We start from the raw sequence: 13,636 nt of genomic DNA, 5'->3' as shown, positions 1-13,636 counted from the left end.
TTAAGATACACAAGTACCAGGAACAAAATGTTTCTTACACGTATTTGTGGTGATTTCCTCATTTTAAACGAACTGTCATATACTTCCCTATCTCCTTTTAGTAATGTATTATTCTTTAACTTTTGGGTCATGGACTGAAGATCAAGATCCATATATAATCCGTCTGTAGTTCTGCAATAATAACTCTAGTGCTACTGAGCATCACAGAAAATTCTTGCCACATGGAACTAGACTCAGTTTTCATAGAGATCCAGATGATGTCATTGTCAGCCAAGTAAATTCTATTGTTTTCTGTGGGTTTCCTTCCATTCCCCCTTTTAGACATCACTTGTACTGGTTTTTATTGAATGTAAAATGCAATTGCAGTCAGTGTAGTGTAGATTCACAGAGTAATTCAGTCTTCCTATGGCTTCCGTTCATTTAAAGGTTGCTCTTTCTCTCTTTGTTCCTGCTTCTCAGTTTTATTAATTACTTTGTGTTCACTCACAGTGGTCATGATGATTAATGACTTCTTGTTTAGGAAAATAGGAACACTTTAACTAGTGCTTTTTTGCAGCCAACTGATTACTCATTAATGTTTTTTTCTCATGGTAATTTTGCAATTGCACTCTTACACTAAACTTAAGAGGCAATTGTTTCGGCTGCAAAGTGAAAAGCAGAAATTAATACACAATTTGAGCCACAAGGGAGGGTGGTATATAAATGTAAAAATAAAATAAATAAATATACATTCTGAACAATAACTGATTAAGGATCAGTTTAGGAATGCCATGGCCACTGCAGGTGAACAGAAATGAATTTAATCTGAGTCCAGTAGCACCTTTAAGACCAACAAAGATTTATTCAAGACGTGAGCTTTTGAGGGCAAGCACTCTTTGTCAGACTAAGAACTGACTATCATAACTGTAGGAATATACAAGCAAAAGTTAATTCTGTTACTTTAGGAAACTGTGTCACAGCATCCACACACAGCCATATGATAACTCACTGCCCTGATTGAAGGGCAACAAAACAGTAGCCAATTGGACATCAGCTGTGAGGCATTTGCGAGTCATTTTGCGGACAAAATCTCGACACTCCGCCACGACCTCCCTCCAACCTTAGATACAAAAAATGAACTAGAGGCCCCTTGGCCGTCTTTGGAGAAAACTATGAGTAACTTCAGACGACTCACGCCCCCAAAAGAGCTCTGCGCTCTACTACCACCAACCAGCTAAGGATCCCTGGCCCTAAAGAAGTCCGTCTGGTCTCGACCAGGGCCAGAGCATTCTCTGTTCTGGCCCCTACCTGGTGGAACGAGCTCCCAGAAGAGATCAGGGCCCTGACGGAGCTTAAACAGTTCCGCAGGGCCTGCAAAAAGGAGCTCCTCCACCAGGCATTTGGCTGAGACCAGACGTAATCAACAGTGACCAAGGGCCCCTGCTCCCCCCCCACCCCCCCTCAGAATTCAATCAATAAACCACCCCCCTCAGAATCCCATCAATAAGCCCTGGACCTGTTTGTAGTACTATATTGTTATACCGTTATATTGTGCTGTTATTTTGGTTACAATTATTAGTTATCAGTTATACATGTTACAGACTGTTTTATGTATTGTTCTCTGTTATGATGTAAACCGCCCTGAGCCTCCGGGGAGGGCGGTATATAAGTATGATAAATAAATATGATAAATAAATAAATAACTCCCAGCCAAACCAGCCAATCAGACCCCTCTAACCCATTTGTAGTTCACAAAGACATTAAATCCATGGTTCACACCCTACTATTTACTGCTGAATTTAAGTTTACTACTTTCCCTTTTAGTGATGGTCATGGTCTTGCGTGCATTAATTGCTCCAACATCACATAACTGTTATTACTGGAATGAGCTGTGGCCCAGTGGTACAGCATCTGTTTGGCAAGCAGATCTCTGGTTCAGTCACCAACATCTTCACTTAAAAGGATCAGGTGATATGAAAAACCTCTGAGGCAAAAGAGAGCTACTACCAGTCTGAATAGGCAGACTTGACCTTCATAAATCAGTGTACCAATTTCATATAAGGCAGCTTCATTTGTCAATTAAAAGTGCATTAGGGTTTTTTCCTATGAAAGTTACACACTGCTGTATCATCAGAGCTGGAAAACTTCTCTTCTAAAGAAATGCTCAGTGGCGACGACATGCACTTGGGTGCTTGTTTTCCTTTCTTGCATCAGCATTTCAGTATCTTATTTACATTTAGCTGAGTATGTTGTTGAGAGCTTTGGTTGTCAGTAAATCTTAGAACAAAAATAGACTAGAAAGGCTTGGACCCCTCCTTTTTATTTTTATTTATTTATTTTTTTACTAACTTTGCTGAAGAGATTTCTGTAGTTTACTAACCAGCCAGTTGGCAGCGGGAGCTTCAAACAGTGTGCAGTCTTTATACTTTGACGAGAAGTGAATGGAATGCTCAATATATTTAAATTTATAATCCATGATTGTTGAAGTTGCTTTCAAATCCTTATCAGTGTTTGTTTTAATGGTTACTTCTCCTTTGTCCGTCACTGTTTGTTTGGATGTGATGATCCTAACTTTTCTGCATACAAAACTATGTGGAGGACACAGGGGCAAAGTCTACTTTGCTTTAAAAATAGAAGAACCTGTCTGGAAAAAGAACTGAGGAGAAGGGGAAGCAATTTATACTTGTAGTGCTTGTCACTTGCAGTAAGAACATCCCAGTAATGACTGAAATCGCTGATTGGTTCCAAAAGAACCAGCATATTTGTTATTAATAATGGTCCCTTTCATAACCTGGATTTCCATGGTTAAGAGAAGAAGCATTATTAATAACAATGACATTGGCTCTTTTGGAACTGAAGAACCTAAAATATATAGGAAACTTCTAATATATAAAACATATACAATTTTGATGTGACGTTTCCCCCCTCTTACTTTCAGCAGCTCAACGCTACCTCACAGAATATCAACCTGGGGCCATCTGGAAATCCTCAGTAAGTTCAGTTAACGATAAACTAACCGTATGACTCACTTCAATTGTTAACTGTAAAATAGCAACATATTTGTCTGAGGAAGAGGAAGTTTTCTCGTTTCTAGTTTGGTATCAAGTAAATCTTGTGTTTGAACTTCATGAAAAACTAAAGTGAAAAGATGACCCTTTTAGAAGTTAGTGAAATAAATATTAAGCAAAACAAGTGAAAAAACACAGTAAAAAGAAATATACAGAAAATGTGGGGCATAACATTTAACACTGAGTAGGACTGAACAGAATAAGAGGTGCCAAATTGGTAAACATTGATTATGAACAATACGAACAAGCATCAAGAAGCAAGACAGTCTACAGAAGTATATCATTATATAAATGATATATTAAAGAAATATAATAAAGTCCAGAGAAGTAGAGTACAGGTCTATCTATTTTGCTATTGGGCTATAAAATCGGTTCCTTCTCTCTTGACTACCCTAAATAACTCTCTTTATCTTGAATCACTTCCAGCGCTAAACCAACAGATTTCGATTTCCTGAAAGTTATTGGGAAGGGAAGCTTTGGCAAGGTATGCATCATTCTTATATATTTATTCTATTCTGTTCCCTTTAAGCTTGAGTTCTTCAGGGAAATCCTTCTTTATACTAGTAAGATGAAGGGAACGTAAACTACATGAAAAGACTGTGAAATCATGATTGTTGGTCAAATTATGCTCTTACTCTAGTTTGATGATTTAATACCAGAATTGACTGTCATTCTTATATGGAAACTCTTTAGGTTCTTCTTGCAAAAAGAAAACTGGATGGGAAGTTTTATGCTGTCAAAGTACTACAGAAGAAAATTGTCCTTAACAGGAAAGAGGTGAAAGGAAATTAGATAATTTACCTTTCCTTCCAATTACAAAATTGTTCCTATTTACTTATTGACCTTTCACTTCCTTGCAGCAAAAACATATTATGGCTGAACGTAATGTGCTGTTGAAAAATGTGAAACATCCATTTTTAGTGGGATTACATTATTCATTCCAAACTACAGAGAAGCTTTACTTTGTTCTGGATTTTGTTAATGGAGGGGAGGTAGGTATGTTTTTGGGTTTCTTTCTTTGGTGGAAGAATCATGCCCACTAAATTGGCAGAAATAAATATTTGATTCCACTTGGGACAACAGTTACAATGATATATTGCAGGAAGTTAAGGCAAGGCCATTGGTCTTTGTAAAGACCATGGTATTGTTGCAGCATGTATGTTCATTAGCTAGTCTGCTGCTGTAGTTAAACTAGTTACTATCTGCTTGTTGGGAAGAGTGAAGAGCTTAGATTCCCAGCTTGTGACGCAACCAATTTTAGTCACCCTGTAGAACTTTTTGTTAGCCCCACATCAGATTTGTGGACTCCTGTCTACTGGTTTATCAAATCAGCTATTTATTTATTTAATTTATGGCATTGTTATACACACAATGCATATATAATAAAATAAAATAGGTAGCCACATAGGTACAGTTATGCAGTCAGATTGAGCAATCCCCCTAAATACTGATATCTAAGATTTCATTCTACTCAGTCACAGCTGGGAAGAGTCCTGAGATCTCTGTCCCATCAGCTGCAGTAGAAGCATGCAGGATTGCAGAGTTGACAAAAGGTGGAAATGGCTAAGGGAAGGATGTGAATTACTGTACAAAGAATCTGTTTTCACTGTGTTGATATTTGTTCATAGGAAACTTACACTGTATTGCTAAGACAGATGCTATCAATTATTATTTTCCCATATTTATTTAATTTGTCCTTTGCATATTTACAGCTCTTCTTTCATTTGCAAAGAGAACGTTCCTTTCCTGAACACAGGGCCAGGTTTTATGCTGCTGAAATAGCCAGTGCACTGGGCTACTTACACTCCATAAATATTGTATACAGGTAATGATTTAGATGATAAAATGTCTGCAAAGTATAGAGTTTGCTAATACAACTTGTATTTAGTTCTGACTCTTATAAGTAATAGTCTCCAGGTTTATGCAGAACACTGGTTGCTTTTTCAAGATTTGTGACAGAGTTGCTGCTTATTTCTAGAAGTTTTACTTAGAATCATAGAATCATAGAGTTGGAAGGGGCCATACAGGCCAACCCCCTGCTCTACGCAGGATCAGCCCTAAGCATCCTAAAGCATCCAAGAAAGAAATTACTTATGGTAATTTTGATTCTGACTGTAGCAAAACACTAATTTAAGATTATTGTTCCCATAACCAGGGATCTGAAACCAGAAAACATACTTCTAGATTCAGTGGTAAGCATTAAGTCTCCCCTGTTGTCCCAAAGCACTAGCATTAACTTCCTATATGGTTTTACAATAAAATCTCTGTTTTCTATGCAGGGACATATTGTGTTAACAGACTTTGGGCTTTGTAAAGAAGGAATTGCTACTTCTGACACTACAGCAACATTTTGTGGGACACCAGAAGTAAGTAAAAGTCAAAAACAGGAACACAAGCAGGGATGCCAGTCTCCCAACTGAGACCTGGGGATTCCCCAGAATTACAGTTAATCTTCAGCCTGCAGAGATCAGTTCCCTAGAGAAAATGGATGCTTTGGAGGGTTGACTCTGCACACTGCTCCTGGTCCTCCCCAGGTTCTCTGGATCTAGAAATCCTACCCTGCCATCCCTTGATGGCGGCCAGGTGGTACCTGGCAACCCTAAACAAAAGCCACATAATAGCTTTAATTAGGACAAACTTCACTGATACTGAACAGTATGCAAACATTCATATTCTCCAGAACTCTTCCTCAAGCTGGCTGTTAGGAAAATAAGGGGAGGGGGGATTTCTCAGGCCATGATATTGTCCTATTCTGGTCAACATTTTTTGCAAAAAGTTGAACAAGCACACCTTTTTAAAGTGTTGCACAACTTGCATTATGTGAGGAAGAACAAAAAAAAAATAGAAGCCTTCTATTGTAGTAACAGACCCCAGCATTAGTCCAAATCTCTCTCTCGACATCAGCAGAAATACTCAAATCCCTTAAAGGTTGAGTACAGACTTGATAGTCCTTGAATTAACTGTGCTGGAGATAAAATGTAGGCAATGTACAAGGTAAAAAGTCAGTTGATGCCAAATACAAAGCTGCTTTTTGGTATGACAATTTGAAAACTTGTCTGGCCTTTTTTTCAGTGGCACAGTAATTTGGGATCTTTTCAGTTGGCAAAACAGAGTAATTTAGCTGAAATCAACAGCTCTCCTTTTTAACCAAGTGAAAACAATAAACCAAATGAAGCACAAGAAAGCAGTGAATTTAGACTGCATATTCTAGAGAAGACTGTTATTCTTGTACCATAGTTTGTGATTTCAAGACGGTATTTTTTTACTGTATTAACAAGATCAAATTGTGGCATACATAGTTATTCTGTTCAACCACTACAATAACATGGTTGTTGTGAGTTTAAGATTCCTTTCAGAGAGGTTCAGGGCTGAGATGAGTCTCAGAACAGTCCTAAGCATGTCTACTCAGAACTCTATTCAGATGTATTCAGTGGGGCATACTCCCTGGAAAATGTTCTTAGGAATGCACTCTATACATTTCTCTTGACCAGTATTTTACTTCTTAAGGTATGAAAAATCTGCAACACCATTTTCATAAATTCCAGTAAGAAAGCCATTTTAACCTGTTAAAGAAGAAAATAACTTGAGGGCATGTAAAGCCTAAAACTTCCATGGACTCCAGCCCACTTCATCAGATTCATTAAATGGGCTCTTGTCTATGAACACTTATGCCACAATATATTTATTAGCTCTTAAATTTCTAAAAGATTCCCTTTAATCTCTGCTTATGAAGCAGACTGATGGACAAAATAAATAAATTCGCCTTCTCAACGAGACTGTTGGCATCCTTAAATCATCTGAACAATCCTAGCTTTTTAACATCACTGCTCACACTTTCTTTTCCTCATGCAGTACCTGGCCCCAGAGGTGATCAGAAAGCAACCCTATGATAACACTGTGGATTGGTGGTGCCTTGGTGCTGTTTTGTATGAAATGCTTTATGGTCTGGTAGGTATCTAATGTTTTTCACACTTTGTCTCTAAAGCATTTTCCTGAATGCCAGTTGCTGGGAGGCAACAGCAAGGAAGGCTGGTGCCTTTATGGTTTCCTGGAGGCATTTGAAGCATCTGAATGGTCAGTGCTGTAAACAGGATGCTGGAAGAGATGGACTAGATGTTTGAGCCAAGAGGATAGCGCCTATTAAAATATTTTAAAATAATATATCTGCTTTCAAAGGTTGAACGTATTTGTGGACAGGCTGCTTTGGCAGGTCAATATGGCTTTGTCTTCTGTTGCTTTTGGGTATTCAGTCACTCAAAAACTAACATGACCTTTACTGGCTTTCTAGAGGAAATAGATGATGTCACAGCACAAATGAAACAGGCAGCTGAAGTGGCAATGATGCTATTCATTGCTGAATAGAATGGAATAAGCTTGAAAAGACTGCCAGTATCAGAGTCCAGGACATTAGCAACACATTCCCGTTCTCCCTTGTCAGGGGCGGACTTGACTGTTTGTATTGTCAGGAGTTTTCCCGGTGGGCCAGTGTTTGGAAAAGCAGCAATGGTGAGGGAGGAACGTCTGTTTCTTTCAGCACAGCTTTGGGGCTGAAAGACTCAGACTTCATCCAGCTGCTGTTGCAGCAATTTTAGAAGGAGGCACTCACCTAGCACTTCTTTCTGGAGCACCCCAGATCACAGCCAAGCAGCCAGTCCTGCCAGGTTGTATCTGTGATGGCAGGTGTATCACCTGTTGCTTCTGACACATGCTGGGAACCACATATTTCAGCTGGCCACTGGCAGTACAGTGTAAAGGAACAGAGGAGATGGGTGTGTTACCTACCAGGTAAGTATGCGCAGATACATAGGAGGTAATTGACGATGTGCACGTACACAATACCCAGAATTAAACTTTGTTGGTCATAAATGGTCCATAAGACTCAGATCTTGTTCTAATAAAAGGATATATGGTCATCCCGTTGAAGGTACTTGTTAGGCCCCGTAACACAATTTTTGTGTATAATGGGATGCAATGAGAGAACTTGCAGTTTGAAATAGTGTAAGCATTGACCTGAGAATGTTACCCAAAACTTTTATATGGGATAAAGTCAGAATAAAGTAGTTTTCCTCCCACAGATACATTCAGCCGTGTTCATCTGAAGCAATAGAACAAAGTTTTAGTCTAGGGGCGCCTGTAATACCAAAAATGTTTAATTTGTAATATAATTCTGACAAACTATGCATGCACATGAAAGCTTATTCCCAGAATTAAACTTTGTTGGTCTTAAAAGCACCACTATACTCAAACTTTCCTCACACAGTAATGAGTTGAAGACTTCGTACTGTTTTTATTAAACCAAAAATGCCCTAGACAGTGCCTGTCAGCTGAAAGTTTTGTGCCTCTTGCCCATGCTTACTCAAACACAACAAATATTCTACTAAGTTTTCTGTTTCTTTTGTTAAAGTTCTATCTTGGGATGGGTTACAATTCAGAAAGTGCAGTCCAATTAAAAAGTCAGTAAAAGGACAGTCTGTTTAATCCCAAACCATTAGAACTGTCCCCAACGAGAAGATCTGACATTATTTTGTAAAATAGAGTTAAAGTACAATGAGACTCCACAGAAAAGGAGTTCTAGAGATGTCGTTTAGGTGATCTTTAAAATTAACTTTCTTGGCATGGAGGATCATTCCAACCTGAGGCCTTCTTATACCATATTAAATTTATACCCACGTACCTCAAACAAGTCCACCTATCTTATTTAACTTTCTAATTATATTTTTCTCTCTAGCCTCCTTTTTACTGCCGTGATGTCTCTGAAATGTATGAAAACATTCTTCACAAACCACTCAATTTAAGGCCAGGCATTAGTCTTACAGCATGGTCTATTCTAGAAGAACTTTTGGAAAAATCCCGACAAAACAGACTTGGAGCTAAAGAAGACTTTGTATGTAATATATCTGCTGTGAAACCAAGTAGTTAGTAAATAAATATCTTATGTTTAGTGCCATAATCCTGCTAGATAAGCACAGCTAATTCTACATGTCAGCATGTCTTTTAAAAAACCAGTTGCCATGATAAAACTAAAAACTATGGAATCTGCTTGATGTGAATTTTTTAAAAATAATATGTTTGCCTGCTGCTGTTCATTTCAAAAAATAAAATATATTTCCCAGCATGGCTAATTGTTAAGATTGTTAATATCATCCATGCTGTTTCTGTTCAAAACACACTGAGCTGAGCTGCTGAAATTGCAGGTTTACTGGCATTAACAAACAATATTTCATCTAAAAAAGAAAATCAACACACTGGCAAAAATCCTGAGAATATCACACAGCTTACATTGAAATCAAATGGAACGGATTATTGAAATCAACTGGATAGAAAATTAACTTTCCTTATTTTGCATTCAGATTAATAGAATTCAGGCATAGTCCTGCCTGATTTTATTTGTTTGTTTTTGTTTATATCTTTGGTTTATATCCCGCCACTCTCCATGGACACAAGGCAGGTTACACAAAAACAGATTAAAACTCCAATAAAACCAATCACAGATCCCCTAATACCATAAAAACCCCCACAAAATATGGCATAATTCCCAGTCCTCCCTGATCTACAGTCAACCATCACAGGGTATAGGTTTCGTAGAATGGTATAGTGTTGGCCAGAGGAGGGGCTCCAGTTGCTCCTGAAACCCAGCCTCAACCAAAGTCCTGGAGGCCCTCCATAACTGAGACAGCTCCGTCAGGGCCCTCAGCTCTTCCAGGAACTCATTCCACTAGGTTGGGACCAGGACCAAAAAAGCCCTGGCTTGGGTTGAAGTCAGACGTGTTTCTCTGGGGCCAGGGACCACAAGCAGATTCGCACCCGCAGACAAACAGTCCCTCAGATAGGCAGGGCCCAAGCCATAGATGGCCTTAAAGATTAATAACAAAACCTTGATCTGGTCCACAACTGGCAACCAATGCAGTTGCTTCAGGACAGGCTGAATATGGGCCCTCCAAGATGGACCAGTGAGGACCCTGGCAGCTGCATTTTGCACCGGCTGTAATTTCCGGGTCAAAGTCAAGGGTAGGCCCGCATAGAACGAGTTACAGAAATAAAATCTGGAGGTGACCGTTACATGGATCACTGTAGCCAGACAGTCCGAGGGCAGGTAAGGTGCTAGTAGTCTCGCTTGGCAAAGATGGAAAAATGCTGTGAGGACTATACCTGTGACCTGGGCCTCCATTGAAAAGGAGATATCCAGAATCACATCCAGATTTCTGGACGAGGGCGTGATGTTAAGCTGCACCCCAACCAGAGTGGGTAAACATGCTTCCTGTCCTACCTCCTTTCTGCCCAGTCACAGGACCTCCATCTTGGAGGGGTTGAGCTTTAGGCGAATTTGCTCTAATTATCCAGCAACCACTTTCAAACATCTGGCAAATGTATCCAGGAGGGAGTCCAGGTGGCCATCCATGAGGAGGTAGAGCTGGGTGTCATCCACATATTGGTGACAACCCAGCCTGTAACTCCAAACCAGCTGGGCCAGAGGGTGCATAAAGTTATTAAATAATGTGGGGGAGAGTACTGCCCCCTGTGGGATGGTGGGAATGCAAAATAAGGAAAGCTAATTTTTCTATGGATCTGTGCTGAATTTTCTGAGACAGAAAACTTGTCACTGCCTTCATGTCCCAATTACAGACAATTTGAAGGATTGCACTGCCATAAAGGCAGATGGCAAGATGGTAATTTAGGCCATAATTGATATAATAAATAGTACATAGTATTTATAGAACACAGCATACATTGGCTCAGTGATCCTTACAGCAATCTTATAGGGTAGTCTGTATTATTAGTCTTGTTACAAATGCTGCGCTTTCAAGAGAGATCACTAAATTAGTTTGTGATAGGTGCAGCATTTGACCTGGGAGTGTCAGAATTCATAGCTCAGTCAATCTGGTGGTTTTCACATGACTTTTTGATTAGAGGTCTTAAAAGAGCACTAATTTGATTAAATGGGGGGGAGTTTCAACACTTCCAGTGTTTTCATGTGGAGCTACAGTGAGCCACTACAGGCAATCAACTTTTGTAGCACAGCCTACAAACGATAAATAGTTGTGCTTTGGAGCTTCTCTACGATTTTTGCCTTCTGAAACAAGTTCAAGTGTGCAGTTCTAGCAAAGTACAAAGCTTATAATGTGGACAGTGAAACAGCTTTCTAATGCTTTCTGGGCAACTGTATGCAGCATCTATAAAAAGGCTTTATCTTATATTTCAGCTTGAAATTCAAAGACATCCCTTCTTTGAATCTCTCAACTGGGCTGACCTTCTTCAAAAAAAGATTTCACCACCATTTAACCCTAATGTGGTAGGTATAATGCATCACTTGTGGCAGAGAGTGGTAAGGCAGCAGACAAGCAGTCTGAAAGCTTTGCCCATGAGGCTGGGAGTTCGATCCCAGCAGCTGGCTCAAGGTGGACAGCCTTCCATCCTTCCGAGGTTGGTAAAATGAGTACCCAGCTTGCTGGGGGTAAACGGTAATGACTGGGGAAGGCACTGGCAAACCACCCTGTATTGAGTCTGCCATGAAAACGCTAGAGGGCATCACCCCAAGGGTCAGACATGACCTGGTGTTTGCACAGGGGATACCTTTACCTTTACCTTACCTTGAGAAATTGGACTATAAGAATTTTTTCAAGAAGAATTGTACTTAAGTTGTTTAAAACTGCACAATGCAAAAAAATATTGTTATTTATTATTTATAGTCTGCCTAAGCTTCAAGATGTACTGCGGGATATAACACCGCATAGTCATACAGAGTTAATACAACCAATGAAAAATTCAGTAGGGATAAGATTGCACTGTTGGAGAACAATGCAAACAAAATAACCTCAAGGACATAACTATACAAAAAAGGATATTAGAACAATTTCTTAGGGAGCTAATATAATGAACTAAATATAAATATTAGTAATAACTGCCAAGTATATTAAATTGATTTGCTAAAAAAAGAATGGACTTTCCCAATTTATACTAATGTAAGAACCACTGAATTAAAAACAAAAAAGTTACATTTGTATTATGTAACATGTATATACGTTTGTTTTATTTCCTAGGCTGGTCCAGATGATATTAGGAATTTTGATATGGCATTTACAGAAGAGACGGTACCCTATTCAGTTTGCATTTCTTCTGACTATAATATCATAAATGCCAGTGTGCTGGAAGCAGATGATGCATTCATTGGATTTTCTTACGCACCACCTTCAGAAGACTTATTTCATTAAGTTTTGGGAGCCAAGTAATACATCACCTCTCATCTTAAATGGACCAAGATGTCTTGATTGTGAACGGATTCTAACATATGTGCCTATGAAACTTATGAACAAACATCTGCTGTAATTTGAGATTTCTGGGCATTTTGGACTACTTTCTTTTGACTGTTACAGCTGTCGCACAAAATACTTTTTAAAAAAAAGAACAAACAGCTTTTATTAGCTGTTCCTAAAATTGAGATTCTTTCGAAGCAAGGTTGTTGACTATTTTTCTGCAGTTTACAACATTAACGTCTCCAGAACCGGCTGCTTTTAATAGCAGCATATGTAAATGCCTTGGTTAACCAGCTATGGTGGCTCTGTGCTTGAAATGTTACTATGCAATTGTTTTTGTATATCATTTGTTTTAAAAAGATAAGTTTACCCAGTACAATTGTGTTTGTTGTTTTAAGGCAAGTTGATTAATTGCCTTCTTTCTTTCTTTCTTTCTTTCTTTCTTTCTTTCTTTCTTTCTTTCTTTCTTTCTTTCTTTCTTTCTTTCTTTCTTTCTTTCTTTCTTTCTTTCTTATAATAAGCAAAGATCAGTGTGGTATTGTTCACACTTAGGCCAGACTCTGCCATCTTTAATCATGGTTGACCAGAATTGCAGCCATTTACCATTTTTCTACTGAAGTACTCTGATTAATCCCAATTATAAAGCCCAGAAATGTGCTCTCTGGGTTTTAAGTAAGATTAGAACAAATGAGCCTTAAAGACTTGTTCACAATGACTCATCTCATAATGACTATAACTTTTCTCTTCTTGTAGAAGAAACTAAGTGATTATTTTCCCCCAAAGAAACAGATGATGAAAAAATTACTGCATTTGTAAAAGGAGAATTTAACTTGTATTTGGAATACTAATATATTGCAACTTGATTGTATTAAAATCCATAGTTTCTTGTAGCCTGTATTTTAATTTCCATTCATCTACATCTAGGGAAACCTACTGCAACTCCTCTGCATTTAGTAGGGATTTGGAGGGACAACATGAGTCAATCTTCAAAGGACTGAAACAAACTTTAATATAGTACTTGAAACAAATAATCAACTGAATTGGATCCTGCATCTTGTTTTACTTGCTGTTTTGTATGAAAATTTTAACTAATCACTTTTACCGTTCTTTGCCCTGTACAAGTTATTCATCTTGTTCACGGGGGTCCATGGATTTTAGGAACTCAGCAGGCTGCAATGAAGAGGAAATTGTGGGAAAGTTTCATTTCAGAAGTGCAACTATACTCATAGTGCATAACATGGCCATAATTTAGATTCTTATCATTCTGTACTACAAATCACCTAAAATTAATCTCCAGTAATAATCCATTGACTGCCAAGTTTTTCTACTATTTCCAGC

The 13,636-nt window shown here is 38.5% G+C and overlaps 1 protein-coding gene across 4 annotated transcripts in view; it reads left to right on the top strand.

The window, feature by feature from the left end:
- SGK3 (serum/glucocorticoid regulated kinase family member 3) overlaps positions 1-13,188 on the top strand; it is a 62,110-nt gene extending 48,922 nt beyond the window's left edge. The window contains exons 7-17 of one of the 4 annotated variants that reach the window (XM_077352263.1): positions 2,921-2,970; positions 3,474-3,531; positions 3,741-3,824; positions 3,908-4,039; positions 4,760-4,872; positions 5,203-5,239; positions 5,327-5,413; positions 6,900-6,995; positions 8,776-8,931; positions 11,248-11,337; positions 12,086-13,188. In XM_077352263.1, the coding sequence (XP_077208378.1) occupies positions 2,921-2,970; positions 3,474-3,531; positions 3,741-3,824; positions 3,908-4,039; positions 4,760-4,872; positions 5,203-5,239; positions 5,327-5,413; positions 6,900-6,995; positions 8,776-8,931; positions 11,248-11,337; positions 12,086-12,256 (1,074 nt within the window). In that variant the 3' untranslated portion in view covers positions 12,257-13,188. Of the gene's footprint in view, positions 1-2,917; positions 2,971-3,473; positions 3,532-3,740; positions 3,825-3,907; positions 4,040-4,759; positions 4,873-5,202; positions 5,240-5,326; positions 5,414-6,899; positions 6,996-8,775; positions 8,932-11,247; positions 11,338-12,085 lie in introns of all 4 variants that reach the window. The other 3 variants (XM_077352262.1, XM_077352265.1, XM_077352266.1) reach the window with 3 other exon arrangements.
- Positions 13,189-13,636: the final 448 nt, after the last annotated feature.

The sequence above is a fragment of the Paroedura picta genome, chromosome 9 (assembly GCF_049243985.1).
Source record: "Paroedura picta isolate Pp20150507F chromosome 9, Ppicta_v3.0, whole genome shotgun sequence".
Classification (NCBI taxonomy): Eukaryota; Metazoa; Chordata; class Lepidosauria; order Squamata; family Gekkonidae; genus Paroedura; species Paroedura picta.
Note: the sequence above shows the minus strand (reverse complement) of the source record. Positions and strands in the feature narration are given on the sequence as shown.